The sequence below is a fragment of the Manis pentadactyla genome, chromosome 1 (assembly GCF_030020395.1).
Source record: "Manis pentadactyla isolate mManPen7 chromosome 1, mManPen7.hap1, whole genome shotgun sequence".
In the NCBI taxonomy this organism is placed as follows: domain Eukaryota; kingdom Metazoa; phylum Chordata; class Mammalia; order Pholidota; family Manidae; genus Manis; species Manis pentadactyla.
Genome location: NC_080019.1, coordinates 182,484,369 through 182,500,636, shown reverse-complemented (window position 1 = coordinate 182,500,636; position 16,268 = coordinate 182,484,369). Strand labels below are relative to the sequence as shown.

General features: G+C 41.8%; 1 protein-coding gene across 8 annotated transcripts in view; it reads left to right on the top strand.

The window, feature by feature from the left end:
• The first annotated feature begins 14,642 nt into the window (after positions 1-14,642).
• Positions 14,643-16,268, top strand: part of GRIK1 (glutamate ionotropic receptor kainate type subunit 1) — a 366,591-nt gene continuing 364,965 nt past the window's right edge. For all 8 annotated transcript variants that reach the window (XM_036926325.2, XM_036926321.2, XM_036926328.2 and 5 more), the window contains exon 1: positions 14,643-14,761. In XM_036926325.2, coding sequence (XP_036782220.2) covers positions 14,644-14,761 — 118 coding nt within the window. In that variant the 5' untranslated portion in view covers position 14,643. The remainder of the gene's footprint in view (positions 14,762-16,268) is intronic.

Genomic DNA, 16,268 nt, shown 5'->3' with positions numbered 1-16,268 from the left:
ATTTATACCTTCTCAAGTGTATGTAAAAATACTTTTTGACACCTGACAGCGACAAACCATAGGACGGGTGTTGGTAACACAAGGACGACAAGGACTAGTAAACTCTGATTAGCATAGTAGAGATGCAATAGGTATGGCATGACCTTAGTATGATGTAGCATGTGATAAGATGGAAGTTGGAAACCAGAGAATTTGTTTCGGAAGCTTCTATAGGAGAGATTATGTCAACCTGGGAAGTCTAGGAAAGTTTCATGGAAATATATGGCTTGAAAATAATTAACTAGTGTCTAAATATAATTCCTTCTTTTTTCACTAAGTAAATATTTATGTCCTTCCTAGTAGAAGTCTAACCTTGGTTCTGGCATTACATTAAAAAGAAAACATCCCTGAGGAGCTCAACATCAAATAGAGGAATAAAGGAGACTAATATGTAACTAATAAGAATACAATGTCCTTAATAATAAAATTGAGATATTAAATGTGACACACGCATTGAAACTCACCAAAGACCGAGACTAGTTCCCCAGCTTCATATCTAAGTGAATGAAGAATGCAAAGTTTTGGGATTTTGGAGAAACTAGAAGAGAGGTTTTCTGCTAGGGAAACAAAATGATTAGAAATTGTTACAGGGAGCTGTGATTCAGAGAAAGAGCTGCATGTAAGGATGATTTTTAAGACATTTTAAAGTATGATATGCAATGTAACTCCATTCCCCTATCTTACCAATGAAACTTCCACAGAAATCTACATTTTTGCTTTTCAGAATAATTTTTTGAATCAGTTTTTTTCCGGATACCATGACACATCATGAGATAGGCTGCAGATATGTGCTGGGTGAAAGTCATAACCTTCACGTGTACAGGAATAGTCAGGAGACAATGTCTCGAAGAGATTTTCTGTCCGATCAAACTTTTCTGTCTGTTCCCCAAAGCTGATGCTCCTGCTGTGTCCCCATCTTGGTGATTGAAGGGTTCTGGTGCTGAACAGACCACCTAACTAGGAGCCTAAGCAGTACTACTCTTGACATCACCGTTCTCATCACTCACCAAATCAAACCAGTAAAGCTACTTCCAGTCAGTTAGCACCAGAGGAACCTTCTAATTCCATTCGCCAATATCTACCCCACATTATGAAATCATACCCCCATCAATTTACTCCAATGTTACCACATTCATTCACCTCGTATGTGTATTGCCTAAGCCCATACTTCCTTCCAGGCTGTTCTCCACGCTGCAACCATAGTGACCTTTCTAAAACCCAAATGTGATCATGTCAGATTTTGAGTAGCTGATGAGAATGAGAACTGGCAACACAGAAGAACCTGGAGACTATGGGTAGAGGATTAGAAACAGAAGGATTTAAAAACCATTGATCCCAGCTCCTTCTTTTCATTAAGGAGGAGATCGAGGTCCAGCAGATCAACATAAGTGATTCACCCAATGGATACCGAGGCACAGAGCAAAGGTTTCACATTCCATACTCAGCATTCTTCTCTTTGGCGTCTAGAACTGTGCTGTCATTCTTCTTACTTGACCGTTGGAAAAAAATTGTTTACCTGTTTCATTATTTTTTTCAAATTAACAAAGGGCATATTAAATTGGCTTGAGAAAACAAATAGGCATAAACATGATTCAAATGTTAAGTCTAAGAAATGGGCTCTTGATACCCAGGGAAGAGAAGCACCTTACACTTTCTGAAAACAGTGTCAGCACACAACCACCAACTAAGATTCTGGTTACATGCGGACACACCAGCTTTTCCTTTCCTGGAATGGGCTGATACACACGAAGATTGTATTTTTATCTGCTACCTTTTGGGTATGTTATTTAAAAAGTTACAGGCATTGAGACAGTAAACCCCACAAAACCCAGAACTCACTTGTGCCCCAGCACTAATGTTTCCCACATCTTTCACAGAGAACATAGGCCACAAAGTATGGACTCAGTCAATGGCCAGAGCATGAAATAGTCTTTATCACTTTAGTACTAAAAAAGAAAAACAAATGATCACACTTCTTGATGTCAGATGGAGAAGCAATGCTCCAGGACAATTCTTTCAGGCATAAAGAACAGCAGAAATGAAGCTGAGGTGCAAAGAGGGATGTCATTTCTCAAAAGGCAAAATGAGATTTTTGTAAACTTTGTTTTCAAAAACCTTCTCTCAGAGGACTTGAGTCAATGTCTTATTTTATCCACACTGGCTTTCACTTCTGAAACTATTATTAGAGTTGTTGAATTTTGCTTGTAAGTGTTGTAGATCCTGTGGTTCCCACGTTTTGTCAAAAACAGAGTCACCTGAAACATTTCTGCAGTAGAGATGTGCAGTGAATTGGGCTCCATGATTCTGTGAGCTCTTTGTTCTGTCTTCCTGCTGGTTCTTGTCACTCTTCTCTCTAATTCTGAATGCAGTTAAGGGAAAGGAACACAAAATAAATGTCTATTTTGAGCCAAATAACACCACCCATGACTAACTAGATACCATATTTGTGACTTTGGACAGTTTTATCATTGCCAACTCCAGGCTCCACAAATTGCTGCTATTAAATAAGAAACCTCCGTTTTATATTTTCATGGTCTAAATTCACACATTGTTATATATAATATTTGTCTTGTACTGAATGTTTGGACCTCTCTCTCCTTTCTTTTGTTGAAGACCAATGGAAAATAATTGAAAAAGAAAATAACAACAATTTATTTTTACGGATTTTCATGCTGTTATCTTCCTAAAGCCAACTAAGATCATTTATGTGAATAGAAAGAGTATGACTTAGAAATCAAACATAAATAAGCAGGAATATCTGAATTGTGGGGAAGGTTGTGGTTTCAGGAATGAGAGAGAGAGAGCAAAGGGAAGCCAAGATTGTACTGTCATGGACAACTATAAAGACTAACTTAATTGTTATTTTTGATCGTACTTTGAAATAATATATGTATCTGATTTAACTAGGTAGTTAATGACCTTAAACTTTGGATTCATGTTTGAATCGTATACATTTTCTCAGTTCCACAGAGGAGAATAGAACATACATTGGTAAATTAACAGATTGACATATAGTTAGTTGTTATAAGACATAAGTGAGTTGAGAAGCAGCACAATGTAGTTTTTGGTGAGGTAAAGCACAGGTGGAGTAAATTTGCTTTGTGACCTAGAACAAAAATACAAAAACCTTAACGCAGTTTCTTCTTATTCCAGCCAGCAACATAATCCATTTTAAAGACTGTTTTAGATGATGGTTTAGGGTTGAGGTGGTACAGCGTACAGTGCAGACTTTATATCCCTTGTGTAGGGATGTGCAGAATTGTGAGCCACAAGTACCCGGTTTTACAGCTCATTTTGATCATTTCATTCTTACAACTGAAGTAGCTATGTAAGGATACAGAGAGGAACTTCCCCGAGTTAGTAGGACCAGGCAGGATATAAGTAGCATCATCAAGGTGACCCCAAAGAGAAACATGAAGCCACAGGGTATACTCAGTATGCTTCCTCCCCAACATCCTCAGTAGATTTCCATCTTTACTGTTGTCTAGGTGTAACGGCATGTCATTGAGGATTTTCTGTGGCTGTTGCAGGAGACTCTGTGAGCCATATTTTGACATTCTCTGCTTTTTCATGGTGTGCACCAGACAGGAACATATGGTTCTAAATGTTGTGTAGAGGACACAATGGAAAGAGTTGTTTTATGTTGAGAGTATTAAAAAAGGGAATATGGTATCCAATGAATTGGCCACTGGCACGCAGAGAACATCAGCATGTCAACTTGTCTATTATGGTCATTAAAGAAGAAAAACAGAGAAAATTAAAACATTGATAATGTCTACTGCTGTGAGGAAATAAAATATTCTCATTGATTATTGTAGAACTATTCAATGAAAAAAATCAATGTTACTCTAAGATTTTCAGATGCTTGTCTAAATAATTTTATAGAATACAGGTACTTTGTAATAGTACTTTACAAAGGGATTTTTACTTGAGGATTTTAAAAGATAAACAGAGAATCGGTTGATAAACTGGTATGGCTTCCTGTGTGAATTTTCAGCTCAATAATCTGTATTGTGTTGTGAGACAATCTGTTTACCTCGCCCTGGGATGAATATCTATCTAACTGGGTCCTTACATGTTCTTTCCTTATAATGTTACAATGTAGCAAACTTTTAGAGACCACTTCATCTGTTGTAAATATCTGAGTTACACAGAAGTCATGCATTTCTGTTTCACTCATTTGTGATTCAGTTGGCTTTTTATAACTGAGGTCAGCCTGTTATCACCTTGTTCTTATGCTACAGATGATTCAAAGGCAATTAGTACACAGACTTGGAGATGCTTCTAAAATTGACTGGCCCTGGACAAACTCAGGGTGTCAAGTATTGTCTCACAACATGTAAGGCTTCCTAAATAAGTAGATACATTACCTTCCTGAAGGAGGAAATCACCATCAAGAGACAGACTATCAAATATGATTCTTATGACTTGCCTACACTGCTGTGACCACATTCAGGATATGATTAATATTCCAACTCTTTATCTAATAATTATGGACTAGATAAAAAATAAAAGGGTAGGCAAAACACATGAAAAGGTTGAGAAATAGCTATAGAAATATACTTCTGTGTGCTCTCAGATGCAAACAGAGACAATTTTTTAACTGTTATTAGTCAATTTGGGAAGGGATTCCAGGAAAGACCAGTAAAGGAATGAGAGTATGAGACAAAGAGGGAGAAGAAGCCAATAAAAGATGCATTACCAGCAAGCTATACTGTAGGTAACGGAACCAAATCCCTTTGGGGAACTTAGGAAGAAAATGCAGACCACACCTCAGAGCTCTCCCGACCGAAGGGCTGCTCCAAGGGCATTGCCTCTTTTGTACTGAACACAGGCCAAACTTCCATAGTCAAGAAAGGGGAAAAAAAGCCCTCGGGAAGAGTCCCAGCTCCTTGCAGGAAACCGTGCTCACATGCAGAGGTAGTTGCTGAGAGCATGTGGGTCGGGTCCTGAAAGCATCTGCTACTGCACTTTATTCTCTAAGCCATAAAACAAGTGCTTCCAGATCAAGGTGGAGGACTGAACACATTTCTTCCAGAGACCCCACTGAAAATACCATGCAGGGACTGGGACAAAATACAATCCTGGAGGAGTGGAAATTCACCTGGCCAGTCAAGGAACGCTAAGTCTTAAACTGGTGCTGCCTCAGGGTAGAGCAGTCACATGGCTCAAAGCTAACAACACTTCAGGGACCTGGGGAAATGTGGAGCTCATGCAAAAAGAGTTTCTGGAGGGCTCTTCAAGAAGCAGCTGATTTAATACCACTGGATAACTTCCTTTCCCCATGACCCTCACATAGAACTGGGGGCATATTCTCTAGAGAGAGTAAAATAGAGGCTGTCTGGACAGAGGTGCCAGACTGAACTAAAGGCACAAATACGGTCTGAACTGGTGGGTTAACACAGACGCAAACAGGAGTTGAAGCCACCAGCTCTCTTCTTTCATTACTGCCCAGTCCACAGGCAGTCAGAACCTGACACTCAGAAAGGGCACCGGAAGAGTCTTCTCTTGGGAATGTAATCAACCCGAAGAAAAACTTAAATATAGTGACATCAGAGGTACCCTGAGGACTTTCCATGGTACTCTTTAGCAAAGCTCAGAACCTACAAGCCCTGCCCATTTTTACCCAGAGCCTGGAATCAGCATTCTAGTCCTTCTTTGCCAAACATGAACAGACAACAAAGGCCTCTGGCATCTTTGAGGAAGTTGTCCCCATGAAAGTTGGAGACTCAAGAGTAGAGAAAAAGCATCTTGAAAGCAAGAGACTAGTTATTGGGGGAAACCCGCTGACAATGTCATCAGAAGGTTAAAAAATGATATTACATCTATGAAACAAAGATTTTTTTTAAGCCAGAAGAAAAAACAACTCATAAAATAAAAACGTAACAGCAGAAATTTTTTTTAAAAGAGTCAGGAAAAAAAGTCATTTGGAATATTGAAAATAAAATAATATTGAAAATAAAGTTGAGAAAATGTCCCGGAAGGTTATACAAATTGACAAACAGAAGCACTAATGCAACAGGTACGATACCTGTATAAACTGAAGTTCGGAAAAAAAGGTCTTTTAAGCCCTTTTGCTTAGAAAGTTACTCAAGTCTCTGTTGAGAGAAATGAAGAGAAGGAGAGATAGAGACAGAGACATAGGGACAGGAAAAAAGAGAAGAGGAAGAGAAGGAGGAAAAGGAATAGGATTCAAAGCCGAAACAAAAAAAATGGGATAAAATATAGGACAAAGGAAAAGAGAAGGCCCGAGAGGACAGTGCAGGCAGAATTCCAGCAGGGAACCCAAGGTCTGTGAGCTGGTGGCCACAGGCCTGACTAAAGCAGCCTTGACTCAAGGGATGGCCATGTAGACAGTGGCCACTACAGCATGACTTATATCTATTTTCTGTGTTTAACATAAAAGAGCTTCTTGAGCATCTGTTTATCCAAACAAGTTTGTAAACCAAGGACTACATGTATTAGTGAAGATTTGGGCTGGCCTAAACAATTTATGCGTGCATAGTGTGGAGACATATGGGATGTGTGATTGCTGGATAAATCCATGACAGTTGGATGGGAAACCTTGCAGGTGCTGTCGTATGTTTATTTAGTACTATCTCACTTTAAAAATTATAGTCATGTATTTCTTTGATAAATGACAATAAGAGTTTAAGAAATGCATGACCCCTAGGAAGAGATTATGAGGAATGAAATTACACCAAGGTATAGTAATTAGAAACAGCTTAATTTATGTAATTTAAATATGAAGAAGCTTAGTGTGTTTTGTTAGGAGACATAAATTGGCAATCCATAAGGAAAGGTGGGCTGAATAAAAATGAAAATGTAATAGCGGTGAGCTTCAGTTTTAGCTTTTAAAGGCAATTAATAGGCTAACATATTTTCTTCAAGGTTTCTATGTACTTTTTTAATTATTGGAGTTTATAAGACTGCTGACAATAATGATTATGAAAACACTATGCAAAGCAAACTTTAAGCTAACTGTGCATATGTTAGTTATGTGCACAGGATAGGCCATTTCACACCTCCCTTTCTGAACTGAGAGTTCTCGGCCATGTCTTATAAACCCTTGATATCCCAAGCATTCAAATCCAATGAGCCTACAAATATGAATTGAGACCCAACTATTAGGAGTTGGGAAAGGCTCTGAATATTCCCAGGTCCTCAACACTGTGTGCATGGATGCTACCTTCCTGGTGCTTGCAGTCTAGAAGATGAAATGCTAAACATAAGAATTAATAGTTCACATTGGTGATAAACATTGAGAAGGGAAAGTACAGGGTGCTGTGGAAGAGTTAAATCAGTGACCATATTTCTCACTGTGGACCCAAGGAAAGTTTCTGTGGGTAGTGAGATATGAGGCATGAACAACCCTTCACTAGGAAAAGTGGGAAGAAGAGAATATTTAAAGTGCCTACAGCAGGTGGGGGAAACGTCCCATGAAGGGAAGAGCTGGGCGTGACTGAGGACCAGTGTGTCGGGATCCAAGTGAGAAGGTGGTTCCACTCAGTGTGGCTGGGAAGGCTGAGTGGGGAGGGCCACCAGAAGCAAACGCAGGAGAAGCCAGTATTGCTGTGGCCTGGATGGCAAGGGCTCTGCCTTATGAGGCACATAACTGGGTAGGTGAATAACGACAAATGAGTAGGAATGACAGAGCCTGGTTCAAAGATTTCCTATCACCTTAGCATAAATTCTCAGATCTTCAGGAAGGCCGGTAAGGATCCCAGAGAATCTGAGCTCTGCTCACGTTTTCTACCTCATTTAGTGCCAGCCTCATTCCAGCTCATGTCAGTCACTCGCTCAGGCCATATTTCAAACATTTATGTGGTATAGAGCTTCCCAAATAAGAGTCCTCTCTGCCTGGAATGTTCTTCATCCAGCTACCCTTCAAGGCAAGGTATAAAGACTACTTCTTCCCAGCAGTCTTTCTTAAGTTCCTACTCCACAGCAAGCTCTCAGTAGATTTTCAAATCCAGCACAGCCTTTAGCTTTCCTTCATGGAAGCTGCCTTCTATCCCTGTCCCTCAGCATCCTCTTCTGTAAAATGGGGTAACAATACTACCAACCACCTAAAAGAGTCATGGCCACTCTTAAATGTAAAACACTAAAAATAGTGCCTGCTTGTAGGAAGAGCTCAGTAAACGTTAGCTATCATTGGAAAGAAGCTAGGCACCAAAGAGTATCTATTGCATTTACACAAAGTCTCAAAATAGGCAAAGCTAATCTCTGCCATCGCAAGTCAAGACATTTGGGGAGGAGGTAGGTTGTGACCAGGAGGTGCCACAAAGGGTTCTGATGCTGTTCGGTTTCCTGTCTGGGTTGTTGATTCCATGAGGGTGCCCACTTTGTGATAATTCATCCTGAAGTTCTGCACTTAGGACTTGTGCACTTTAAAAAGTTTTAAAAGTCAGCTATTATTATCATCAATATAATCTGTAGTTCTATATTTATTTGCATTACTCTTTACTTGATGACAGGCTCCATGTCATTCAGCAAGACCTGAATCTATTCACTGTGTCTTTAATACCTAGAGACACAGAGTAACATAATCTGACCATGTTCTTCTATTCAAAACCTTCAGTGACTTCCTATTTCATCTACAGTGAACATCTAAGTCCATACAACAGCCCACAAGTCCTTAGTTGATCCATGTACCCCCTGTTTCTCCTAGTTCAACCCTACTACCTCTATGTCACTCATGACTTTCAAGGTATGTTAGAAATAGATAAAGTTGGTGGTTGTACAACATTATGCATGTACTAAATGTCACTGAAGTATTCACTTCAGAATGACTAGTTCTATGTTATGTGAATTTCACCTCAAATTTTCTTTAAAAGTGGATGCTCCGGAACCAGACTAAGTTCAAACCCTGGCTCTGTCACGTAGCCATGTAATTTCTGACATGTCGCTTCATCTCTGTGTGCCTCAGTTTCCTCATCAGTAATATTTGCATACAAGTAGTACTCACCTCCCAAGGTTGCTGTCAGTATTAAGCACATGAATGCACACTACAGCACTAGAATGGTGCATGGCATATATAATGAGCACAAAATAAATGCTTGTTATTTTAAGGAAAAGCTTATCTTATTTGTAAGCAAAAGAACACAGATGAGTTGTGAGACCCTCCTTTATAAAAATGGCTTTTAGAACCCAAAGGAGAAATGGAGAACATTAGTCCCCATTAACTTGCAGACACTGGCCCCACCATTTCCTGTTACGTGTGGGCCTAAAGAGATTACGAGACTTAACTAAGAGCAGTGAGCTGCGGTTAGCCACCAGGCCAGGTTCGGGACCCAGGTCTCCTGACAGCCTGAGTGCCCAGCCTCGATTTTTCTTTGCTCTTGGAGGAGCTCACTCATGTATGGAGGTAACTGAATACCAGTTTGGTTTCTTCCACAAAACCGAATGCTCTCAGATTGTTATAATAGGATATGAAGACATGAATAAATAAGACACTTTTTTTTTCTTTCAAAGATTTCACTATACTTGCTTTCCATGGTGCTTTAGCAAATGGACCAGTGTTAGCACAAAAAATACAGTATGATTGTTAAGGTATGTGCAATGATAGCCATGGTGTTGAAAAATGAAATGTTAAGTGAAACCCCTATTCAGACCGCATTTTGCCGAATTTAAAGAAACACATGCAAGATTGTACTCCAGTTTTGCTATACACAATGCACTATATTAATGTCCTGAGTATAACACTAAATATAATTGATCCATGTAGAAGATTTGAATGAAATTGAAAAAAATACAGTTCTTAAATCAGTTCAGTTTTACAAATATGCACTCATGCATTATGGGTTCTGTGGCTTATGACACATCATTCATTCACTCATTCATTAATTAATCAATCAACATGTATCAGGTTCCTTGTAAGTGCCCAGCACAGTGCCATATGCTGAGGTTTCGGACAAGCAGAGTAGGCGGCCATTACTGAGTTTATAATAAACTAAATAAATGCCTTCCATCCAGCTCAGGTCAATTTAGGAAGTTGACCATGACCCTGAGGGCACAAAGCAGGGCATTGTGAGGGAAATGAATGGAAGCAGCTCTTTTAGATAGATGGGCGGCAGGGCTAGAAAGAGGCGAATGCTGAGAGAGGGACACTTAGGAATCTACTGTAATAGAGCAGATGGAAGATCAGGAGACTGGAACAAGTGTAGCGATTCTCAACTGGGGGAGATTTTATACTTCAGAGGACGCTTGACAATGTCTACAGACATGTTTTGGTCATTACAACTGGGGAGGAAGGTACTAGTGACATCTAGTGGACAGAGTCCAGGAAGTTGCTAAATGTCCTTCACAACAAATTCTTTTCTGGCCCAAAATGTCAGAAGTTTTGAGGTTGAGAAGCCCAGGCTAGAATCATAGCAGCGGAACTGCAGTGAAATAGAACCAAGAAACATGTTGGAGGTAAAAGAAAATTTGTATGAAAATAGATTGGATCAGGAGAAAAAGTCAGGGAGAAATCAGGGATATCCTGAGCTGGATGGAAGGCAGTATCCACACGGAAATGAGAAAATTTGTTAGAGGACTTGGGGTGGGGGCAAGGATATAGCACAGAATCAAGAGTTTGACATGTTGAGCCTGGTAGAAATAGGAATTAATATTGGCAACATGAATCTGGAGACCAGAGGCAAGCTCTTAGTAAAAGATAAAATTTTGATATCCTCGGCTTAAAGGTTCTTAACATCTTGGAAACATATGATGTCACCTAAGAAGAAAGTATAAAGAAGTAGCTCCAAAATGAGCATTTTGATCCTAAATCACTACACATTCCTTGGAGGTTCTAAAAGCCACTTAACCTTCTGCTTTCAGCGCCTGGGGTGACGTTATAAGTATACACAAGTACACTCACCCCATTTTGAAAAAACAGTTATAAACTTTGGGCTCCTTAGTTTATTCTAAGCCATTTTTCTTTGCATCTAGTTATCATCTAAAAATTAGGTAATTTTAAATGGATTAGTATCTAATTAATGTCACCAGCTCTCATAGGAAGCATAATGCTGCATGCCACTGTAGGCTTTATAATTAACCACAGTAATATCAATTTAAGCTTAAGATTTTGGGAATGGGATAAAGAGAGCATGCATTCAATTGGTCATTTATAGTCTTTGAAAGAGTGCTATGAAAAATGTGAATCAAGAATAATTGGCATAGTCATTTTGGGCAAAAAACAACCAGGTGCTTATATATACAATATACAATCCTTCTAAAAAACACAGAACAAATTAACAGCAGCTGATCACTCATGAGTAACTCAATACCATGAGCCTGGGTACATGAGCAGTGGAAGGAAGCATTTTAACAAGGAAATAAATTTCAGTTTTAAGCTTCATAGAATTTTATAGATGCTACAGAAAAGTAACTTCAGTGTGTCATGTATTCTTTAAGAAATTATTTTAGGAAATGCAATCTTTCTAACATCTCTACTAACCTAAAAGAATTATGTACTCATAGGTCAAAGGTAATGCAGGTAAAAAGTGATAAAATTCCATTAACTAGTATTGGATCAATTACTATTACTATACTGTTAACTGAATGATATTGTTGATCCACTTCCCACCGGACAACATATTTTAGTCTCTGACAAATGAAACATAGTTAAACTAAAAATGTGCATATGGATTCATTTAACCCAAAAAGTAATTACCAAAATGAACTAATATATATATACTGAGTAACAAGAGCCTTGGAAAATACATTATATGCAGTAGTTCATGAACCCTCCAATGGCTCTCTTGGTTATTGTTGTTCTCATTGTACAGATGAGGATATCAAGTCTTAGAGAGTGTGTCAGTCATTATAGAGTAGGTTTCGTTGCAATAACAGATCTCAAAATCGTAATGGATTGAATTAATTTGTCACTGATTTGTCACCAGTTTATTGCTAACTTGAAAACTTTTCAGAGCAACTCCTTTCCAAAAGATGACTCAGGGACCCAGGCTGATTCTGTCATGAACTCTAGAACTATGGTTTTCAGAGTTACTCTGATAGGGGAAGAAAGTCCTGAAGGGCCATGTGAGATCTTTCACTGTCTGCCTTTTCACCCCAAAATGAGCATACCACTTCCACTCAAATTCATTGGCTAAAAGCAGTTCACCTGATTACATGCAACTGAAAGTTAACAGGCTTTAACATGGCTGGAAGAAGAAAAATGGATATAGGTATGCAACAGCAATCTCTACTAAAGGGAGATGAAGTAACAGCCATGACTACAAATCCAGAATTAGGTAGAGCCAGCATTCAAACTTTGTTCATAAGCTGATTCTAGACTTTGGATTCTCAAGATCTAGCCATGCAATATTTACTACATATTGGATCTGGCTGCACCAAGAAAAAATTGACAACTGAATATGTTTAACACAAATCTTTAGGTTTAAAAATAAATCCTCCAACAAGGTTTATGTTTATTTTCACTTTAAGAAATAGTTTTTAATCACTTATAAACTATCCATTCTTTGAGTTTTGAAGCATCACTCCCTCATCAAAGCCTTCCTGAACTCCTAATGAAATGAAATTAATTCTTTTATTCATGCCCAAAATATCCTTTTTTTTGTTAACTCATCACAATTCTTTAGTATCTGTGAGTTTCATGATGGCAGCAATCATATTCCTGCTGTATCTCCAGGGCTTGGCACAATGCCTTCCACGAAGTAGGCACTCACATATGCATTGAATAAACCAATGAAGGAACAAGTGGAGCGTCTCACTATTTTCTGAAGTAGGCCATACCACTGTTTGAACTTTCCAGACTTAGCAATACCCTCCCACCCTCAAAATGCTGTAAAATTTACTCTTCTACAACTTCCATCTGATATTCTATTTTCCTTATTTCTTCTCACCAAATGATACTATGACTACTTTCTTTTAACACAAGCACTCTTCGGATTCCTGAAGATAGCCAGCATGTATCCCTAATGCTTCTTATATTCATCAATCCATGCATAATATGCATTCCTAAATATAGATCTTCTTATCTGTGGACATGTTCCTATTTGCCAAGTTCCATCCAGAACTAGACCCACTATTTGAGGTCTGAAATGATTAGCTTCCAGCAGTGTGGTTTAACCTCCCTTGGACGATGAGTGGTACATTTTCCCCGCTATAGAGTCTTTAGGAAAAAGTATGGTGTCTGGCACCACATACAAGATACTCCATTAGGTGTTTGTTTAATGAATCTTAAGATACATTAGATTTCACCTGTAAGTCTTTCCTTATTTAAGTGTGTACGTCTGTGGACAAGTTTTTCAGACAGACTAACTCAGTTTAGGTCAGTCTCCAAAATCTATACTTAGAGAAAAAGAAATCTTTATGAATGTTAATACAGAACTAGCAAACATTTATATAGAACATTCCTCATGAGGCTCAAAGGAAATTAAGCCAAAATGATCAAATGCGGATGATTTCCCCAGGGAAGTGTCCTCGTCTTTCTACAGAGAAAAAGTCTCCAAACCTACATTGCTAAAATAGCCTATCTTGCAGCGTTCAAACGTGACAATCAAAAGAAATCAAGAAAAAGAGCGGCGCTGGAAGCTGCCCCTTTCCCAGTTCTGCACGTGTGAATGGAAGCAATTTACAAGGATCATCTCTAGATCTCATCAGGCAAGAAGCCACTCTAATGTTAGAATACCGAACACCTCTCATTCCTTTCTCCTCCTCCGTCTCTTCTTCATCCTTGTCAGAGTTAAAAAACAAACAAACAACAACAACAACAACAAAAAGAAAAACAGGAGTTCTGCTCTTCTCCGAAATACTGGCGTCCGAGAAGGCGATTTTCCATCAAGTGACGGGAAGAGACTTAGCCGGCCATCTCTGAGACCCCCGGACAGGCGCACACGGCCATTACCGACGAGGCCCTCTGCCTCTCACAGCCCTCAGCAGAGGCTGCCTCTGCTCTGACCAGCCGGCAGCATTTCTCGGTCTTCAGTGTGCAACACCCAATCGACTTTCCAAGCAGCACGAAGCAAAGTTGAGGGAAAGGAGAATGTGCGTGCGCGTGTGCGTGTGTGTCTGTATCAGCTGTGTTGGGGCGGGCAGTAAATAAAGGGTGGGGCCAGCGAGGGGAGGAGGAAAGCCGGGCTTGAGAGAAGCGAGAGCGTGGCTGCATCCAAGTGAACCTGCCGGAGCTCCTCCCGCCTGCTCAGAGCTCCTGCACCGGCTCACCCGATACCTCACCCCTTCCCCTGCGCCTTCGTCCGTCTCACACCACCTGCTCTCGCTGCACCCTCCACCGACCCCCAACTTTCGCATCTGACCAGAGGACGGATGAGGGAGACGTTCCCGCAAATTGGGGCAGCAACTTTCCTCGGCGGGTCTCTCAGCGCTGGGAGCAGGAGCGCGCCGGTGCCCAGCGTCCTGCGGCGCACGGAGGCAAAGGAGGTGGGGCGGTGATGGGCTAGCGACGGAAGCCAGGAGCCCCGGGGAGCCCCGCGTCGCCCGCTCGCGTTCCCACGCCCTCGATCTCTCTCCGTGGGGAGCGCGCGGGGGGCACTCGCCGAGCCTTCCAGGGGCGATGAGGCGGGGCCCCGGCCGGAGCCGGCTGCATCTCGCGGGCGTGCGGCCGCGGCAGGTCACGGCATGAATTAGGCGGCCGGGAAGATGGAGCGCCGAGCACTCCTCGTGCAGCCCAGGCGCTGGACCAGGGACCCCAGCTGGGCCCTCGTCTATTTCCTCTGCTGCGTCCTCCCGCAGACCGCCCCGCAAGTACTCCGGATCGGTGAGTGAGCCGCGGGAGCGCTCCCAGCTGCCGGCTCGCGGCACTCGCTCGCTTCCCGCGGCCGGCGCGGGCGCAGCGGGTCCGCCAAGGCAGCGCGCGTCGGCGCAGAGGCAGCCCCGGGGGTGGCGGAGGTCGCCGAGAGCCCGAGGCTCCGCGAGAGGGGAAGCCGCGTCACTGCTTCCCTCCTGGCGAGTGCTGGGCTGCCCCGCCAGGTACTGCGGTTGGCGGGGTTTTCAATCGGGCTTCAGGAACGCGGGTCAGAGTGCCCGGGCTGGCACCTGCGCTGGGCGCGGGGTCGCGCGCGGCTGCAGCCGGTGGGTTTGTCCAATGCGCAGCACAAGTCCCCGGCGACGGGGCTTTGGGTACTCACAGGAATGTCCAGATCTCAAGAGTAAGGGACCACGGGGCTTTCCCAGAGCCTGCCAGCACCGAACCTCCAAGTTTTCATCCTGAGTTGTGTTCTGTCACACGGAGTCTCCACAGTCCGGAGGGTTCCGCTGGAGTGGGGCAGAGTCCACATCTGACTCTGTCTGAGGGTTCACCGGGTGGGGAGAATGGTCGGTCAGCACCGTGAGCAGGCACCTAAGTTCCCCACTGGCTCCCCAGTCTGCCCCGCGGGCCAGCCACTGAGGATGATCCAGTCCCTGGTCAAGGTAACTTCTGGAAGGCTGGGGACTTTCATCTCAAGGGGCGTGAGAAGAGACTGGAAGGCTAAATGTAGGACTCCTGGGGCAGCCCAAAGAGAGCAAAAGGCAAGGAAGAGAAGAAGGGGATTGGAGGGTTGCTACTGTTTGGATTCATGTACCTAAATGCACAGCCCCACCAAAGTATGGTCTATGGAGGCACTGAGCCTTTTCTGGGCTGTTTTTTTTTTTTTCACTTGAAAAAGCTCTTTGCCTTCTGTAATGTTCTCCCTTCCAAACTAAACCCAATTTCTAGTCCCTTAGCTCAGCTTGATTTCTTTCCCCAACTAGCTGTGCTTCCTAGAGCCACAGAGAGCCACAAGTGAAGTCCAGTGGCCACTCGAGTCTCCCAGCTTCTCCAGTCTCCCATTAATAGGCAGCAAGAGTGAAGTCCTGAGCTTGGAGGGCTCCTCACTCACACCTTTTCCAGGAACTGACAGAATTACAGAGCACTGGCATAGTGACACCCCCGAGCAGCGGAAATTTCTCAATAACTTTACCAGTTCTCATCTGCAACTCGTGAACCTGCTCCCAAAGACTCAGAACCTAGTTTTTCTCACTGAGCATGCTCATTTTTTAAAAAAATAGAAGTTTACTACTTTGATATGCATTTTCTCTAGGCATGGGGGAATCTACATTTCAAGGGAAGAAAAGAGTCCAAATTTAACTTTTACTACAGACCTTCTTCTAGACTATGAATAATTGATAATTAATATGTACTTTACTGGATCATTTAGAGTGTCTATTAAAAAAGAGCTCCAAAGTATTCCTCTTATGAAAAAAAACACTGATAACTAAAATATCCTTTACCTTAGATATGTTCT